Below are 14675 nucleotides of genomic sequence, written 5' to 3'. Positions count from 1 at the left end.
ATCTCTCTCTCTCGCTGAGAAAGGAGAAGATATCGATCGAAAAGGTAGAGAAGAAGATTAGATCGGAACCAGCTGATATGATCAGTCTGATCTTGATCTATCCGGCCATAGATATATGCATGTACGTACATGCACACAGCAGCTAGCTAGCAGTGATCAGTGCATATGCAGATGTATATATATAGCTAGCTAGCTAGGTGTATAAATACGTAGCTAGTTAATTAATTAGTACATATATAATTAGTATAGGAAGTAGTATGCATGGTTAATTCCTCTTGGTCCCAGCTGACCTGTGCTGATCGTCGCCGCCCTTGAGCATCTCCTGCAGCACCTCGTCGTCCAGGCATTCCAGCTCGATCACCTGCCGGGAAGACGAAGACGAAGACCCTGCACCTCGGCGCACGTAGTTGCGAGCCTCGTTGGGGAAGTTGAGCACGGCGAGGTGGCCGCGCATGGCGTAGGCGGCGCGGTCGTAAGCCCGTGCCGCCTCCTCGGCCGTGTCGAAGGTTCCCAGCCACACGCGGACGCTCTGCCGGCTGGAGTCGCGGATCTCCGCCGCGAACTTGCCGGACGGCCGCCGCCGCACGCCGCGGTACTTGGTGGTCTCGCCGCCGTCCTTGCCATGATCGTCCCATCCGCCGTCCATCGATCTCTCGGCGGATTGCTTACTAATCTGCAGGAGCTAGTGCGGTCGATCGATCGGGTACGCAGTAAGTATCTAATAATCAATATGTAGGTGTAGCTAGCTAGCTACTCTCTACTCCATGGATATTAATTGATGATCACCTCAGTCTCAGCTAGATAGCTTGGCGCTGGAAATGGGTTAGGGGTCTGGACTAGTATTTAAGAGCAGCGATGGATCGATGGGAGCAATTAGCCCTAAGGGAGCTAGCTATCAGATATATGCTGCTAATTGCCATGGAAATACCATTAATTTCTGCATGATCAAGTGAGTGTTATTTATTATTCAAAGGAGCTAGAGGCCGGCCCGGGATGCCGATTCTCGCTCGCTCACTGAGATCACATAGTATAGGTTGTGGAAGACGGGACCCACTCATCTCCATCTGCCCCTGCCTCAAACTAACGCCCTGTTCGACGGTTGGGTTAGCAAGTATACTTAGCAGCTGATTAACATATAATTAATTAACTATTAGTTATAAATAACTTGTAAAATAGGTTGGTATTATTTTTAAAGTAACTTTTTCAGAGAAAATTTATAAAAAAACTACGGAACGAAAAACGAGAGTATAAACGGTAGCTTAGCTGGCCCACGCACCCACAGTTTTCTCTCCCAAAAAAAACAACATAATGCGTTGCTAATTAACCTAATAATTATAGGAGTATATAATAATAAAGCAAGTGATATCGTGGTTGTTTGGGACATGCAGCTTGATTTATCGAATGCACCAATATGCCCCCCCCCCCCCCCCCCCCCCCCCCGGGTCACGTCCTTCTTTATTTAATTTCAGGTGACTACACTATCTGAATGAAACTATAGCTAACTAATCCGGTCGACCGTACCGTACCTAGCTCACGAGTTCTAGTTATCTCGAGTTCAAAACGACAGTTGCCTAATTTTAGTTATGCATTTCATTGGCTGTATTTGTATTTAACATACTACGTGCCTTAGTACTAGCTCTTTGAATTGTCACCGCCATGTCTGTGTAGCAGAGAATAATCTCTGATTCTTATATGGACGGATGCAAACTAAATTAAGCTCAACTAGATGATGATGATGATGATGATGAGGGGATGGAATCATACCTTGCCTTTGTATATATGCATGGTTAGGCCTCGTGCATCAATTGACTGGTTAAATAAAGTTTTATATCAACACTGCCCATTTGTGATGTGGAGTATATATGTCGTATCGCTAACTTTATTAATGACCCTGCTCACGATTGACAATATATTGTTTTAGGTTAGTGGCCGGGCATGCATGTATACTACTATTTAAGTACACAACTCACACGCACGTGTACGTACTAGTACTGTTTTTAAAGAACAAAAGATAACCTGCATTGCGAACCTTAATATTTTGATTTGAGATTATATTCTTGTTTGGACTTTGGAACGCACCTCCTTACGACCCCGGCGACACGCATACGCATGTGGTGTTTTAATTCATGCATGAAAGTGATCTAATTGGACCGTCTTTACTTGAATTAACTAAAACTTAGTACGGGGAACCCAGCTGCTTTATCTCTTCGTTGCTTTCAAACTCCAAATGGGTAGCGTTCATATATATGATGTTTATGCGTGTACGTCGCTATATATGTGTATGTGTTCACTGTTGTAGTTGCTGATTACTCCGTCCAATTTTTTTGTTGTTTGACGCTGTTGAGTTTTAAGTATAGTTTAGTTATTCATGATATTTAGAATTGTATGCAAATATATTTAGAAATATAAGTTAAACTTAAAGTTTAGTTAATAACAAAATAATTAATAGTAATGTAATTATTTGAACAAGAGAAGTGATGAAACACTGAGAAGTGATGAAACATTGATTCAAACGTGAACCACGCTAAATATATATAGAAAAAACGAAGGTGGTAGAAAGTTTCAGTTTAATAACAAGAAAAGGTTTCAGTATTGAATCTCTTTTTCTAGTGAAAAAAAGGAAAGTGATGGATATTGAAGGTCTATAACGCTTAACGCGCCGACCAGTGCCCTGAATATAGAGGCCATAATTAAGGTTGATAGTTGTGGGCAGGCATGAGATACTGAGGATGTACGTACGTAGGTATTCATTCCTAAGTAATAATGTATGTAGGCATGGTAGCTGGTATGTACTAGGAGTATATCGTTAGCGTGGAGGGAGACGCATTTGGCACAAGTGATGGATGTAATTAGAATGGTATAAATTATGGATGGATTTGGTGGAGTTGACTTGAAAGTCAAAAAGAGAGACCAAGGCAGGCATATGGATATGGGCATATATGGGAATCCATATTAGCCGTCGAAGGCGACCCGTTAGGTCTGTGTTCCGACCGTCCGCTTAGGAGGGGCGTTGACTGACGCGTTGACTGCTTGTATGTACGTACGTACTACTCGTAGATCCAATTACCTTATTATTAAGTGGCTGGGTGGGTGCATCCATCCATATTCGATAGAGATCGATCCAGACGTACGTCACTCACGTACCTGCTAGGATAGATGGCGATGGGCTTGTTGGTCATCGGCATCCTCCTCATCACCTCCATCCTCCTCCTGCTCGCCTACTAATGCCCGAATTCCCAGCAGCCTGCTGCACTACTTCCTTCTGCTGCTGCTGCTACCCGCGAGGGAGGGGCCGGCCGGGGAGAGGCTCAGGCGCCTGGCTCTGCAGGGCCCATCTCCACCCACCCCCACCACCTCTACTCTTCTTCTTCTGCTAGCAGCACGACCACCACGCAGCTAGCATCCGGACGACCACCCGCTGCTCTCCGCCGCCGTGCACCAGCCGACGAGGAGGTCACTCTCCCTGGACTCCTGCGCCGACAAGCATCTCCACCTCGCCCTCAACCAACTCATCGTCTCAGGGTCAGGGAGCTAGGACAGTACTGCATGCGCCGATCCTTCTTCTCCTTCACCCACGCCGACGCCACGACCTCCCCACTTCCAGATGTACAACATTAAGCTTCGATCCTATGGGTCATTTTTATTTTTCTCCCGACTTTACAAGAGCACTACACTGCCGGTTACTGTAATCTTGGTCACTAAGCGCGTTTAGTTTAAGTTTGGCATTATTTTCGTTTATGTCATGCATACGTCTGAAAACAAGCTAAAACGAAAAAAAGAAGAAGAAAAAGGCTCGAACGCTATCATATACACCAACAAGAAAAAAAAAGACCATGGGAGACAACATCTATCATTAGTTCCTTGCGTGATGCCTCCAACGGTATTTAAGAAGAAGAAAAAAACATGACAAGGATCAACCAGAATTTGATTTTATTACCTGACGATTTGACAACAACAATTTTATTTATATATTGCTCAGCGCAAAGGCTAGCCTAGTAATCATTTTGATCCAATTCAATCTAGTATATGTGGGCTTTACATTGGTCATTACCTACTGGGGGTTCTCTATTTATTAGTTGATTAGTCAGCTTACTCATCAAGCATGGGTACATACTTGGGCCCTTTTGGTGTGCTTTCATGACTTTCTACGGGCCTACGAGACATTCAGTCCATCATGTATATACATATTGGGCTTGGCAGTGGCCCGTGTCTTGTAGTAATATAATATACGTGTATCAGGGTTGCTATTTAGCGCAGTTGTGTTCCCAACATACACTTTTTTTTTCCCAGATAGTTCCATATGGAAACTTTTATCTGAAAAGGTGTGTGGTGAGAATGCAGCTGGGCTAATTAGCAATTTTCCATAACGTTTACAATACAGGGGCCTAATAAACCCTTCTGGAAATAGAAGATGTGTACTTCTCCTTCATATAACGTAGGGGCAGAGACAAGCATAGTTAGCCAACGTATGTGTTATAGAGGAACTTGGTTGGTTGAGGATAAAAAGGGAGGAGCTTGGTTTGCGATTACCTGAAAGGTGAGAGATGACGACCCAGCAATTTGTTTGATTTACCATAGGGACTCCACGCACGTTCCTTGAGGTTAATTCAGACGGTAGCTAGATGTTTGCCTCCACCAGATTGGTCAAAATGACATTTGCACCGTCCTTTCAGTTCTGTCCAAAAAAAGACAAAACTGAGACGATGAAGACACACAACGACGAGCGGACAAACTTAAAAATGGAGAGGGAGGCTACGGAGGTCAGAGCTGCAGCTGTTTAACACAGGAAAATAAAAGGATGTGAACTGGTGCTTACGACATAATTTGTGCGTAGCTTGTGCTTGTAGGGCATTTGATTGCTCTTGTCATGCATGCGCGTTTCTGCAAGCAAAAGCCCACAAGATGACAGACGACCAAATGCATCTCCTCTTTACACGGGCGGTCAAAGATACCTGCCAACGCAACTCTTCCGCCATGGATCGATTAATACAGTACAGGGGAAGCAAGCCGCTTTCTTCACCTGTATGCCGCATGTGCGCCGGTGAGGGTCCATCTACATCTCCATCGCCATCACCAACATGGATTCAGACCTTCCAAAAGAAAATCAGTTTCTTCGGTCATGGCCTCATGGGGCTAGCTAGAACGTTTGCCTCCATATAAGTCAAGCTTGCATGTCTTTATCCTACCATGATACTTTTAAGCACTAGCTCACTGCAGCTATTAACACTAAACAACCGTGTCAAAATTAACAACACACCGGCTAGAGGACGAAAACGACCTGACCTTGCAATGGCTTGCATTTTCTCCGGCAAGGGCAGCCATGGGGCCCTTAGGTGTTCCCTTCACCAATCCCTTTTTTTCTTTTTTCTGCGAGTGCAAATCTGTAACTCCAGTCGGTGGCTCTGAATGCAGATTGCATCGATCAATCTGGATGGTTGAATGTCATCCGACGATCCGAAGCACCTTATCTGTACATATTTTAAACCCAACGAGGTGATGAAGAGAGTTGATGAAGAACTGCTTCCTGGATTTCAGCATGGATGATTACGACACCGACACTTGTTTTCTGCAAGATGTGCCTCACGAGTGGAGCCCTGCAACCAAAGGTTAAGGAAATATTTTACGCAAATAAGTGATCAGCATGACATATATACCAGCCTATTATCGTTAACAAAGACGAAAGGGTGCCCATGGGAGCACATACTTAACAGCTAAGAGGACAATTGGCTTGGTTAATTTCAGATAGGGAAGTATCTTCTAACCCTAATCAAGTGAGGAGAGTTAATGAGCAAGACGAACCTGAACTGGTGATTCTAGCAATCATGCACACACGTGCACTGTGGCTGTGATCTGTCCATCATCTTTGAATCTTGAGTCTTGACCAGTCTCCAAGTGGGTACAAATCATCTGCTATACTGCTTCCTATTAATTTGTTGTATGCGTGCAGTTAACTCTAGCTTAAATTCTTTATATCATTTTTTTTTGTCCTAGTGCTTCTTCTAATGAAGACAAATTTGACCACCCAACAAAATTCTACGCAATCAGCAGCACCTGAGATTCACGTCTCAATTCAGGCAACAATACTTGCTCAAAAAAAAACAAAAAAGTTTACAATGCTTAATTAATATCATAGTTCAAGTGTTAACTCGCTGTTCTATGATGGTGTTAGTTGCTTAGTTGCTTCGTTTATCTCACCATAGTTTTCCCAAAATATATTGTATTCTCATTCCTGTCGTTATTACCACTTCTACGAGCACCCAGCAACGTATCCAAATATTACTTAAGTATCAAACTGCAATGATAAACTCTTGAAGATCCTGCATGAGAACAAAAACAGAGATGGTGTATAGGTGAAGGATAAAAAAATGCGGTACTGTGACTTGATTTTCATAAGGTGGTGATCAGTTGTAGGTTAAGAATTGAAAACATGTAACAGAGCAATCTCTGGGAACTGAACACAGAAGAGTGCTTAAAACATGCACTCGATTGTTTCCTCTCTCAATTTTGAACGAGACAACGGAAAAATGGAATGCCATATAACATATTTTGTCAACTTGGAATCCCAGAGTTGTTGACAACCATCATGTGTAATTTATTGTGGTGCACACTCAACTCCAGTATTAAGTTTAATCACTGGACAGGAAAGGACTTTGTCTCATAATCGAGTGGTTTTCACTTTTCATACTTAGATAGTTAAATAGTGTTAGTACTTCAATAATGTAGTCAATGTCATATTGTCATGAGGTGGTTTAGATAATAGTTCAACCTCTAAAGCATTACGTTATTGTGTCATGGACGTGCACTCTTTTGCCAGTTAACAGCTAATGAGGACAGGCACATGAACAGGTGAAGTTCTGAAGGGCTCAAAGTCCTTTTCCTTGTGACAGAAAAAAGGATGCCTATGATGAAGTTATCATGCATTGTAAATTAAATGCATAAGGCACTAAAAGATTGACATATAATCATAAAGTTCCCAAAAAAAAAACAAATGATTTATGGGCCCACTCTAAGTATCCAACTCACCGACCACTTCACTTGGTTTCCCAAAGGGTGGGACCCTTATATAAGCTCCAAAGGCTGTGATGATGCATGCAATATATACTGATGCGCAATTTGAAGTAAAAAGAGACCTGCACATGTGTCACTTCATTTGAAGATTTGTATCTAAGGTTAGTTTGTGATTGAAAATGTTTGCTGAGAATAAAAGTACTGAGCACTGCCATAATTTCTCTGAGCTACAGGTTGTAACAGTATTACTACACTTTACGAAACACTGCCTGTTAAGGCACTACCTTGAAATTTGGGGAAATCTCCCAGTAAGGAAAATCCGCAGAGATATTTGAAGCATAATAACCTTGTGGCCAAAGAAGGTGACTCTGAGTACAAAACTACAAAGACCTAGAAGTACTAACTTTAAGCAGACCAAACAAAATAAGGTTGCCCTTATGGACCCTGTAGGCCAATCCTGAAACAATGATCGACTATCAAAGAAGGATACGGATTTCTGAGCTGTACACAAGCTGTTAATTAGTGGCTGAGAACATTTAACTCATCAGGTGATTATTGATCCAAAAACTCTATTTATTAATTCCCTTTGGGGAACAAGAAACCTTTTTAAAGTAAGTTATTATGAATATATAGGTGACTGGAATAACCACTGGTTTTACGTAATAATAGAAGCCAGCTTTCCTTCCAAAACATTTCCCAATAAAAAACAATAAGAACCAGCTAAGAAAACAATGGCACAAGTAGTAGCAGAGAACCATTAATTGTGTTTTGTTGGGTCTACAGCAAAATTTAGTTGTGAAGAAAAGAAAGCTACTTAAAGCTAAATACACGTCATTGGTGTGGCAGGTAATGACTAAACTCCTTTTCATTTGTATATTGTCATGGCATACGAGTATCTGTAAAGTAGCAACTTGATGCAAGCATGTTACTTCATTAGGTTAATCTTGTTTTATGACTTGACCGGCTTAACCTTAAGCTTGTAATCTGCCGATTTTTGAATTAACATTCTGATGGAGGAAATACGCCAATTTTAAATATAACGGAAAATATATTTGCCTAAATATACAAAATTAGCAGGGTTGTGATTCATGATAGAAACACTAAACAAACCGATTGCTGTTACTACTATGATAGTTCCAAGGAAACCAAGAAAGGAAAATGGCCATATTCAGATGTCTACCTGTTTAGTTACGTAGGATGCACATAAGGTTGATACGAACCAGGAAGCCATTTTCTAACCTAATCATGTTCCTTATCTCATAAACACTGAGCTCAACATACCCCTCTTGCATTTTGATATGGGTACAGGCGTGCAGCAAATAGTTCGGTTTGGCCTATTTTGTGAACATTATATCTGGCGATGTAGACATGTGCTGTTTCATTACGGACCTGTAAAAAAATGGACAGTATTTGCAAATAGATTGAATGAATGATATGAAAGTTTAACAATTACATATGTGCTCAACCATCAATGATATATGTACTACAGTGCTATGCAATTGTTAATTAAAAACATTACGGAAAGAATTTGAATGAGTATATAGAGTTGGACATAAGAATGAAAGGAGTACGACAACTGTGCTTAAAATAATGAAACTTGTAATCCACTAGGGAGACCAAGATGAATTAATTATTCGATAGACTTTGGCAATCACAGTGGTGGGTTATCTTTATAAATAGCAGAGAATGATGAACTGAATATCCATATCATAAGCAGCAAGGAGCAAGAATAAGACTAACAGCAGAATCAAGAAGAACAAGGATGACAGGACTTGGCTCACCATGTGGCGCGTGCAAGTTCCTACGCAGGAAGTGTGTCAAGGGGTGTGTCTTCGCGCCATACTTCTGCCATGAGCAAGGTGCTGCACACTTTGCCGCCATCCATAAGGTATTTGGGGCAAGTAATGCCTCAAAGCTCCTTATGCATCTCCCTGTTAGTGACCGCTGCGAGGCCGCAGTCACCATGTCATATGAGGCACAGGCCAGGCTCCGTGATCCAATATATGGCTGCGTCTCACACATCTTCTCTCTGCAACAGCAGGTCAGCAAGTTCTTCATTACTACTTGGTACATTACAATGTTCACATTCTTTGTCGAAAGGGAAAAAGCTCACCCGACGAGTGCCGAGAACTCAACGCTCACGGGCTGCCCTAGTTAATAAATCTGTATGATCATAAAAGGCCCTTGAAGCATCACAAGAAAAAACAGTTTATGACGAAATTCCTCCATGGGAGTAGTAGTGCTATCATGGATATCTTTCTGTCTGTCCCCTTATATATGTAGGCGTCTTAGTTCTTTGGATGGTTCTCTGTATTGAAATATTGTCTTGCCATACACTGTAAGGGAATAGGTGACAACACTGACAGTGGTGTTCCATGTTAAAATTTTCACAGGTAGTGAGTCTGCAAGCACAACTTGAATCTCTGAAAGCTCAGGCAACAGAAGGGTACGGAGATGGTTATTCGATCTCAAGCCCTCGAAAAGATAGCTGCGGAAATATGTTTACAAATTTGCTGCAAGATGAGCAACTATTTGTGAACCCAGCAATGGCTAGTAATTCTTCAGTAAAGAACGAGAAGGAATCATACTTTGCAAATGAGCAGTTGGCTCCTGTGTCAGGTGAATATTCACAAGGCTTTGAAGCAGAGTTATGCATGAGTGAGTACAGCAACAGCAACCCTTGGTGCAGTGTGCAAGGGAATGAGTATGACGGCACGGAGGACCTCCATTCAGTAGCCTTTGCCTATCTGAACCAGGCATGAGATGGTGATGCATCATTCATGTGGTAGAATGGTAGTTACTTGAACAAGTTGGAACAGTTTTGGTAACAATAACTTAAAATTCTTATAGGATGAAGATTGAATTGCAAAAATAAAGCAGAGTGATGATGCAGTTGTCGTGATGTTGAGAATACATAATTGTGTGGACGTGTAGTTTTGTAGTTAGTGAAAACTATGTCGCCTGGTTTGTGCAATATTATAGTAAAATCTATGAAAAGCAAGGCTGGACGTGGCAACATTGAATTAAAAAAAAAGATGATAATTGGAAATAAAAGCGACTGAAAAACGCGAGCAAAGCTTAGGAGAGCGAGAGCGTGACATATCGTCGAGCAGGTGGCGGGCATGGCATTACTCCAGGTTGTTGTTTTAGGTAGAGCATAGATAGATGGATAAAACTAAAAGATAGTCGGGTGGTGTCCGGAGGGAGGTTACCTTGCTTGCAGGCATGGGCATGGGCATCCCGAGGTGCGAAGAAGAAGCCGCCGCCGCCGTCCTTGCGGTGGACGGACGAACACAACACCTTTGGGCCAGCCAAAGATATCATCCCCCAGCCCAGGCTAATAACATGGGGTGGTTAGGTTCCTTCCTTCTTGTAGGTAGTACAGTATGTGGTGTGCCTGCCACTGGATTATTGATATTGGGCCGTCCTCCTCCGGTCTCCATCGGATCTTCTTCTCCGTCGTCGTCTTCGCAGATCTCTCCGCTCCGCCTCAGTCAGTGTTTCTGCTTCTCATCCCTACAGGAATTCCAGTCTGCCTTCCATCTCTATACTATCCCTTTCTAGTGGTCTGGGCATCAAGTAGTAATAGATCCAAATGTATCCGCTGGGTCAGATCAGATTTATTCACCAATTGACCCCCTACCTCCCCTCCTTCCTCCCATGTATTTCCTCCAATTTCAATGCCATGCCTCTTTGCTGTTTTCCCACACATACTAAATAAATTACCACCTTCTTTTCTTTTCATTTAACATGTCAAGATTCATAACATTTTTCAACTATAAATGTACTATCTCTCCCCATTTCATATTATAAGATATATATATATATATATATTCAGATAATCAGATTCATTAGCATCTTATAGCGTCTCTACAACACATATGAAACCAAAATAATCAAATTCCACTCTGCTACTTCTCTTCAATCAATGGAAATAATTTCTGATCCAACAAAAGTGCAGCATACTTCAGCTGTTCATGTCCTCCATATTCATTCGGCTGCTGTTTGCAGGGACTTTCGCAGCCACAGAACTGCTTTATTTGATGGTATTGAGGAGGGTGCAATCACAACCTCAGCTTACTCTTCTCAAATTCATGAGCGTCAGAATGACCAAGCTATGGACAGTCTGCATGACAGGGTCAGCGTTCTCAAAAGAGTACGTATCACATGCTCTACTCTACTTCATTTCTCGTTTCACACATTGACCTACGTGCAATACAACCCTGGAAACATAAAACACCCGTGCTTTTGCAAAGGCCTAATAGTATCATAAATAGTTCGGTCTGATCAGATCACATTGTGGTTATGCAGCAATGGTGCACCAAGGATGAAAGCTCGTACAAAGATAAACTACTTGATTGCCAATTGTTGATGGCTCATAACCCTTCTGTCCTAACTACACATGATGAATACGTATCTTTGTACAGGAACACCGCAAGAGTTCCTGCCTTTTCTCTCAGAAAAGAAACAGCAAGAATTGGTCATTTTCTTGTGTATTTATGTTTCCAGATTGTCTTACTCGCATACCCTTTTTAGAGGGAAATGATCACAATTCATGCATTGAAGAAGCCTATAAGTACACATAAGAGTGACATTAAAACATTCCAGATCCAAACTAGCATTACGGAAACAGCTAGATAAAGACAAATAAAAGTCAGATGTTGAACGATAAAATTATTCCAGTCCCAACACATAGTCCTTTATTCACCGCGAATATTTCTCATGAGAAACATGCCGCAAAGTTCACTGCAAAATTTACTAGGTGATGTGTTATACTGTTATTAGTAATTTAGTGTGTTGCTTGCTGCATGTGGGTTGATGTAAATACCAAAGTAAACGGTGGCGGTGCTGCTCTTTTTTTCAGTTTTGTATATCGTTCACTCCTGAAGATTTTGCGTGCTAGATCACAATGTAATCTGGTGCTTCTAGCCCTACTAAATTCACTGTACCTTTGATGTGGTTTGTGAAAGTCGGTTGTCTCTTCAGTTGACAGGCGACATACATGAAGTGGAGAATCACAACCGAATGCTGGACAGAATGGTACTAATATCCTGCAAGATGCTATTTCCCTTAGCGCTGAACTCTGATGCATTTCTTGCTATTTAGGGTAATGATATGGATGCTTCCAGGGGATTTCTTTCTGGAACGGTGGTCAAGTTTAAGATGGTAATGAGCTTAAGGGTTTTCTATCTGCACACAGGTTGCTCCTTAACTGTTTGGTTATTCTCACGGTTGCCTTTTTCACTTCAGGTTTTTGAGACTAAAGCAAGTCGCAGAATGGCTACCATGGTGACTTCTTTCATTGTTATCTTCTTCCTTATATACTACCTAACCAAGTAGACAAATTACCTGACTCTGCCTTCCATTTTTCTTCTTGCCTGCCCGTAAAGTATATGGCTGAGCATGTGTGCCTGAATAGTTATGAAGTTTTGTGCACTTGATGAGCGAACATTTGAGGGTTTATCTCAAACTGTGGATTGTAAGATGAGCTGGACGTTTTCTGAATGGGGTGGTGAGAACTGTTGTAAAACTTTGTGACGGCAAAAGATGGGTTACGAGTTTTATGATATATGCCCTTGTTGGTGCTGCTGCACTGATGCCCATTTCTGCCATTCGTTATGCGCAAAGCAGCAATTGGAAGGAATTCGCTTCACTCCATGTGATGCATTGTTGTTTTGCTGGGATTTGTCTGTCTGTAAGTCAGATGGACTGACGCAAGTGGCTGCTGCAAATGTCAAATGGCGACTCTGTCCTGCCGATTGTATCCCTGAAGAGTTGTGTTGCTTTGTTCTTCCTGCTGCTATTGCGACTTGACGTTACATGAAACTGTGTCCCTGCCAAGTTTTTACTGTTTGTTAGGCCCCCAAACACGGCCAAATTGCAGCTGTGAGTTAACTGTGTGCTACACGCCTACCTACCTCTGAATTCCAACCGGTGAAGGTAGCTTATCTTAAGCTAAGCGACCTCTAGTAGTAATTATAAATTATTTATTAAGAAATTAGGTGATGAAGAAGCAAGTTGAGCCCCGGACCACCATTACATTATGAGGGGGACTACAGGAATCTGTGCCCTTTTATATTAGTGGGAGCTGTCATTAAAAACACATCTTTAATCTCCTTTCACGCATCATTAGGAGCTTTGCATGGCCATTGCCTATATGTTTATTGCTCAATCCATCGTCTTGTAGCTTTGTAGTAGGTGTTTAATTTGTTGGGTTCATCACAGCCTAGAGTCTAGATACAGTGCTATGCATATGCATGGAATATTTACCTTTTTTTAATCTAATGTCCAAGAGTTGAGTCTATTTTATAGCTAGGTCTTGTTTGAGACGCAGAAATTAAATGTTCTTATGGGACAGTGGAAATGATTAGATTAACTCATTAGCTCATCATATATATTCACATGCAATTCGGTCACTTTCTCGAAATTGAATTGGCTCAGATGGCCCTGACAAGAGTCATACACATTGGTGAATTGAATTGGCTCAGATGGCCCCGTCAATATTGGTGACGTGCCCAAAAAGTTCATATGGTGAAAATATTTTTCTCCGAGGTTTAGTCATAAAATTATTATTAAAAATGTTTAAAAATTAAAAAAATTTCCACACCACCTGCCACTGCCAGTCCTCCATGCTAGCGCTCACCATTTTCGCTTCTGCTTATACTTAAATTTTTAAACTGAAATTGACATTATATTTTATAGTTTTTTAATCGTATTTTATTTTTCACCTTAACTTTCAGATGGATAAGAACATGTATATAAAAGTTTTATCCTAAATTATTTTTTATTTACAAATATTATGTTTGGTTTTTTTTCCTGAATACATAAATGCATACATGCGCGCGTAACATCGTCGTTTTTGGTGATCATGCCACTGCCGTGCATCAACTTAATTAATTAAATGCGTCCCAGCAATAAGCATTGTTGTGTTTTGATTCAGATCAAGTTTCGTCGAGAATTTATGACATGTACTATATTGCAAAGTAGTATTACATCTATTTTCATGTCAAAACTAGTATGGGTGTTCTCACTTAATAGCTGCCACACATGCATGTGTAAAGTAAAGAGGGTTACCTGCGGTCACTTGCACAAATATTTTCTATACCAGTGCAAGCAAGTTTGTAAAGCAGAAATTAGCCCTAAACTAAAAGAAGCATATAGCAGCTAGTTTTATTTTTTAACGAGTTTGTTAACAAGCTACTTCCTCCATTTTTTTAATTGATGCCATTAATTTTTGGATCTACTCTTAATCCTTTGTAGAAAATTATATAATTATGGATCATTTCGTTATGATTTAATTTATTACTAAAGTAACTTTAAATATGATTTATAATTTTATATATTTGGATAAATTTTAAATAAGACGAAAAGTCAAATGTAAAACTAAAAGTCAACTGCATCAACTAAAAAAATCGAAAAAAATCGAAGAAAGTACTACGTTGCACTTCCACTATATATTTAATTAGATTTCTTGTCTTTTATGGATTGGAGTACTTGTGAGACTAATCTGCTCTTAAACTTGTGTGGCTTAAGAGTTGCTTAATTATTATCTACAAAAAGAAAACAAAAGAGTCAAATCGATTAAAGTATAAACCCAATAGGCCTAAGATTAACACAGTAGAGGACTCCCTAATTGGAGACATGGTTCTTTTGGATAAACACAGCTA

General features: G+C 40.9%; 3 protein-coding genes and 2 long non-coding RNA genes across 12 annotated transcripts; 2 read left to right on the top strand and 3 right to left on the bottom strand.

Annotated features, from left to right (window-relative positions):
• LOC102710614 (ethylene-responsive transcription factor 14-like) lies at nt 1–646 on the bottom strand. The gene has a single exon (XM_006660330.3). It carries the CDS (start codon nt 644–646, stop codon nt 266–268), a length of 381 nt encoding a protein of 126 aa, XP_006660393.1. The 3' UTR covers nt 1–265.
• A 3352-nt stretch (nt 647–3998) lies between these two features.
• Nucleotides 3999–6285, bottom strand: LOC107304858. Of its 3 annotated transcripts, none has more exons than XR_005812351.1 (6): nt 6196–6285; nt 5800–5907; nt 5284–5594; nt 5021–5090; nt 4817–4881; nt 3999–4675 (listed from the first exon to the last, which is right to left on the bottom strand). It is a non-coding gene; the product is annotated as an uncharacterized LOC107304858 (long non-coding RNA). The 3 variants fall into 3 exon arrangements; XR_001550935.2 differs by having other exon boundaries at nt 3999–4424; nt 4531–4675; nt 5800–6260; XR_005812350.1 differs by having other exon boundaries at nt 5800–6260.
• Nucleotides 6286–7789: 1504 nt separating this feature from the next.
• LOC121055166 lies at nt 7790–9674 on the bottom strand. Its single transcript, XR_005812352.1, has 4 exons — nt 9597–9674; nt 9122–9521; nt 8790–9037; nt 7790–8397 (listed from the first exon to the last, which is right to left on the bottom strand). It is a non-coding gene; the product is annotated as an uncharacterized LOC121055166 (long non-coding RNA).
• On the top strand, nt 8771–9855 carry LOC102702873 (LOB domain-containing protein CRL1-like). The gene is made up of 2 exons (XM_006659649.2): nt 8771–9049; nt 9402–9855. Exons 1-2 carry the CDS (start codon nt 8771–8773, stop codon nt 9768–9770), a joined length of 648 nt encoding a protein of 215 aa, XP_006659712.1. The 3' UTR covers nt 9771–9855.
• Nucleotides 9856–10152: 297 nt separating this feature from the next.
• On the top strand, nt 10153–12779 carry LOC102710326 (bet1-like SNARE 1-1). 6 transcript variants are annotated; one of them, XM_015840713.1, is made up of 5 exons: nt 10153–10501; nt 11020–11164; nt 11979–12048; nt 12115–12174; nt 12259–12779. In XM_015840713.1, exons 1-5 carry the CDS (start codon nt 10234–10236, stop codon nt 12346–12348), a joined length of 633 nt encoding a protein of 210 aa, XP_015696199.1. In that variant the 5' UTR covers nt 10153–10233; the 3' UTR covers nt 12349–12779. The 6 variants fall into 6 exon arrangements, with proteins under 6 accessions (XP_015696199.1, XP_040382889.1, XP_015696200.1 ...); XM_015840715.1 differs by having other exon boundaries at nt 10155–10361; nt 11995–12048; nt 12259–12774; XM_015840717.2 differs by lacking the exon at nt 10153–10501 and adding an exon at nt 10516–10670 and having other exon boundaries at nt 12259–12778.
• Nucleotides 12780–14675: the final 1896 nt, after the last annotated feature.

This window comes from Oryza brachyantha, chromosome 8 (genome assembly GCF_000231095.2).
Source record: "Oryza brachyantha chromosome 8, ObraRS2, whole genome shotgun sequence".
Classification (NCBI taxonomy): Eukaryota; Viridiplantae; Streptophyta; class Magnoliopsida; order Poales; family Poaceae; genus Oryza; species Oryza brachyantha.
Note: the sequence above shows the minus strand (reverse complement) of the source record. Positions and strands in the feature narration are given on the sequence as shown.

Bases quoted from the DNA above. Each gene is read 5' to 3' on its own strand.
- LOC102710614 (XM_006660330.3), bottom strand. From the start codon at position 646: ATGGACGGCGGATGGGACGATCATGGCAAGGACGGCGGCGAGACCACC.
- LOC102702873 (XM_006659649.2), top strand. From the start codon at position 8,771: ATGACAGGACTTGGCTCACCATGTGGCGCGTGCAAGTTCCTACGCAGG. The intron at 9,050-9,401 runs GTCAGCAAGTTC...AAATTTTCACAG, and splicing joins TCTTCTCTCTGCAACAGCAG to GTAGTGAGTCTGCAAGCACA.
- LOC102710326 (XM_015840713.1), top strand. From the start codon at position 10,234: ATGGGCATGGGCATCCCGAGGTGCGAAGAAGAAGCCGCCGCCGCCGTC. The intron at 10,502-11,019 runs GTCAGTGTTTCT...TGCTGTTTGCAG, and splicing joins GATCTCTCCGCTCCGCCTCA to GGACTTTCGCAGCCACAGAA. The intron at 12,049-12,114 runs GTACTAATATCC...CTTGCTATTTAG, and splicing joins ACCGAATGCTGGACAGAATG to GGTAATGATATGGATGCTTC.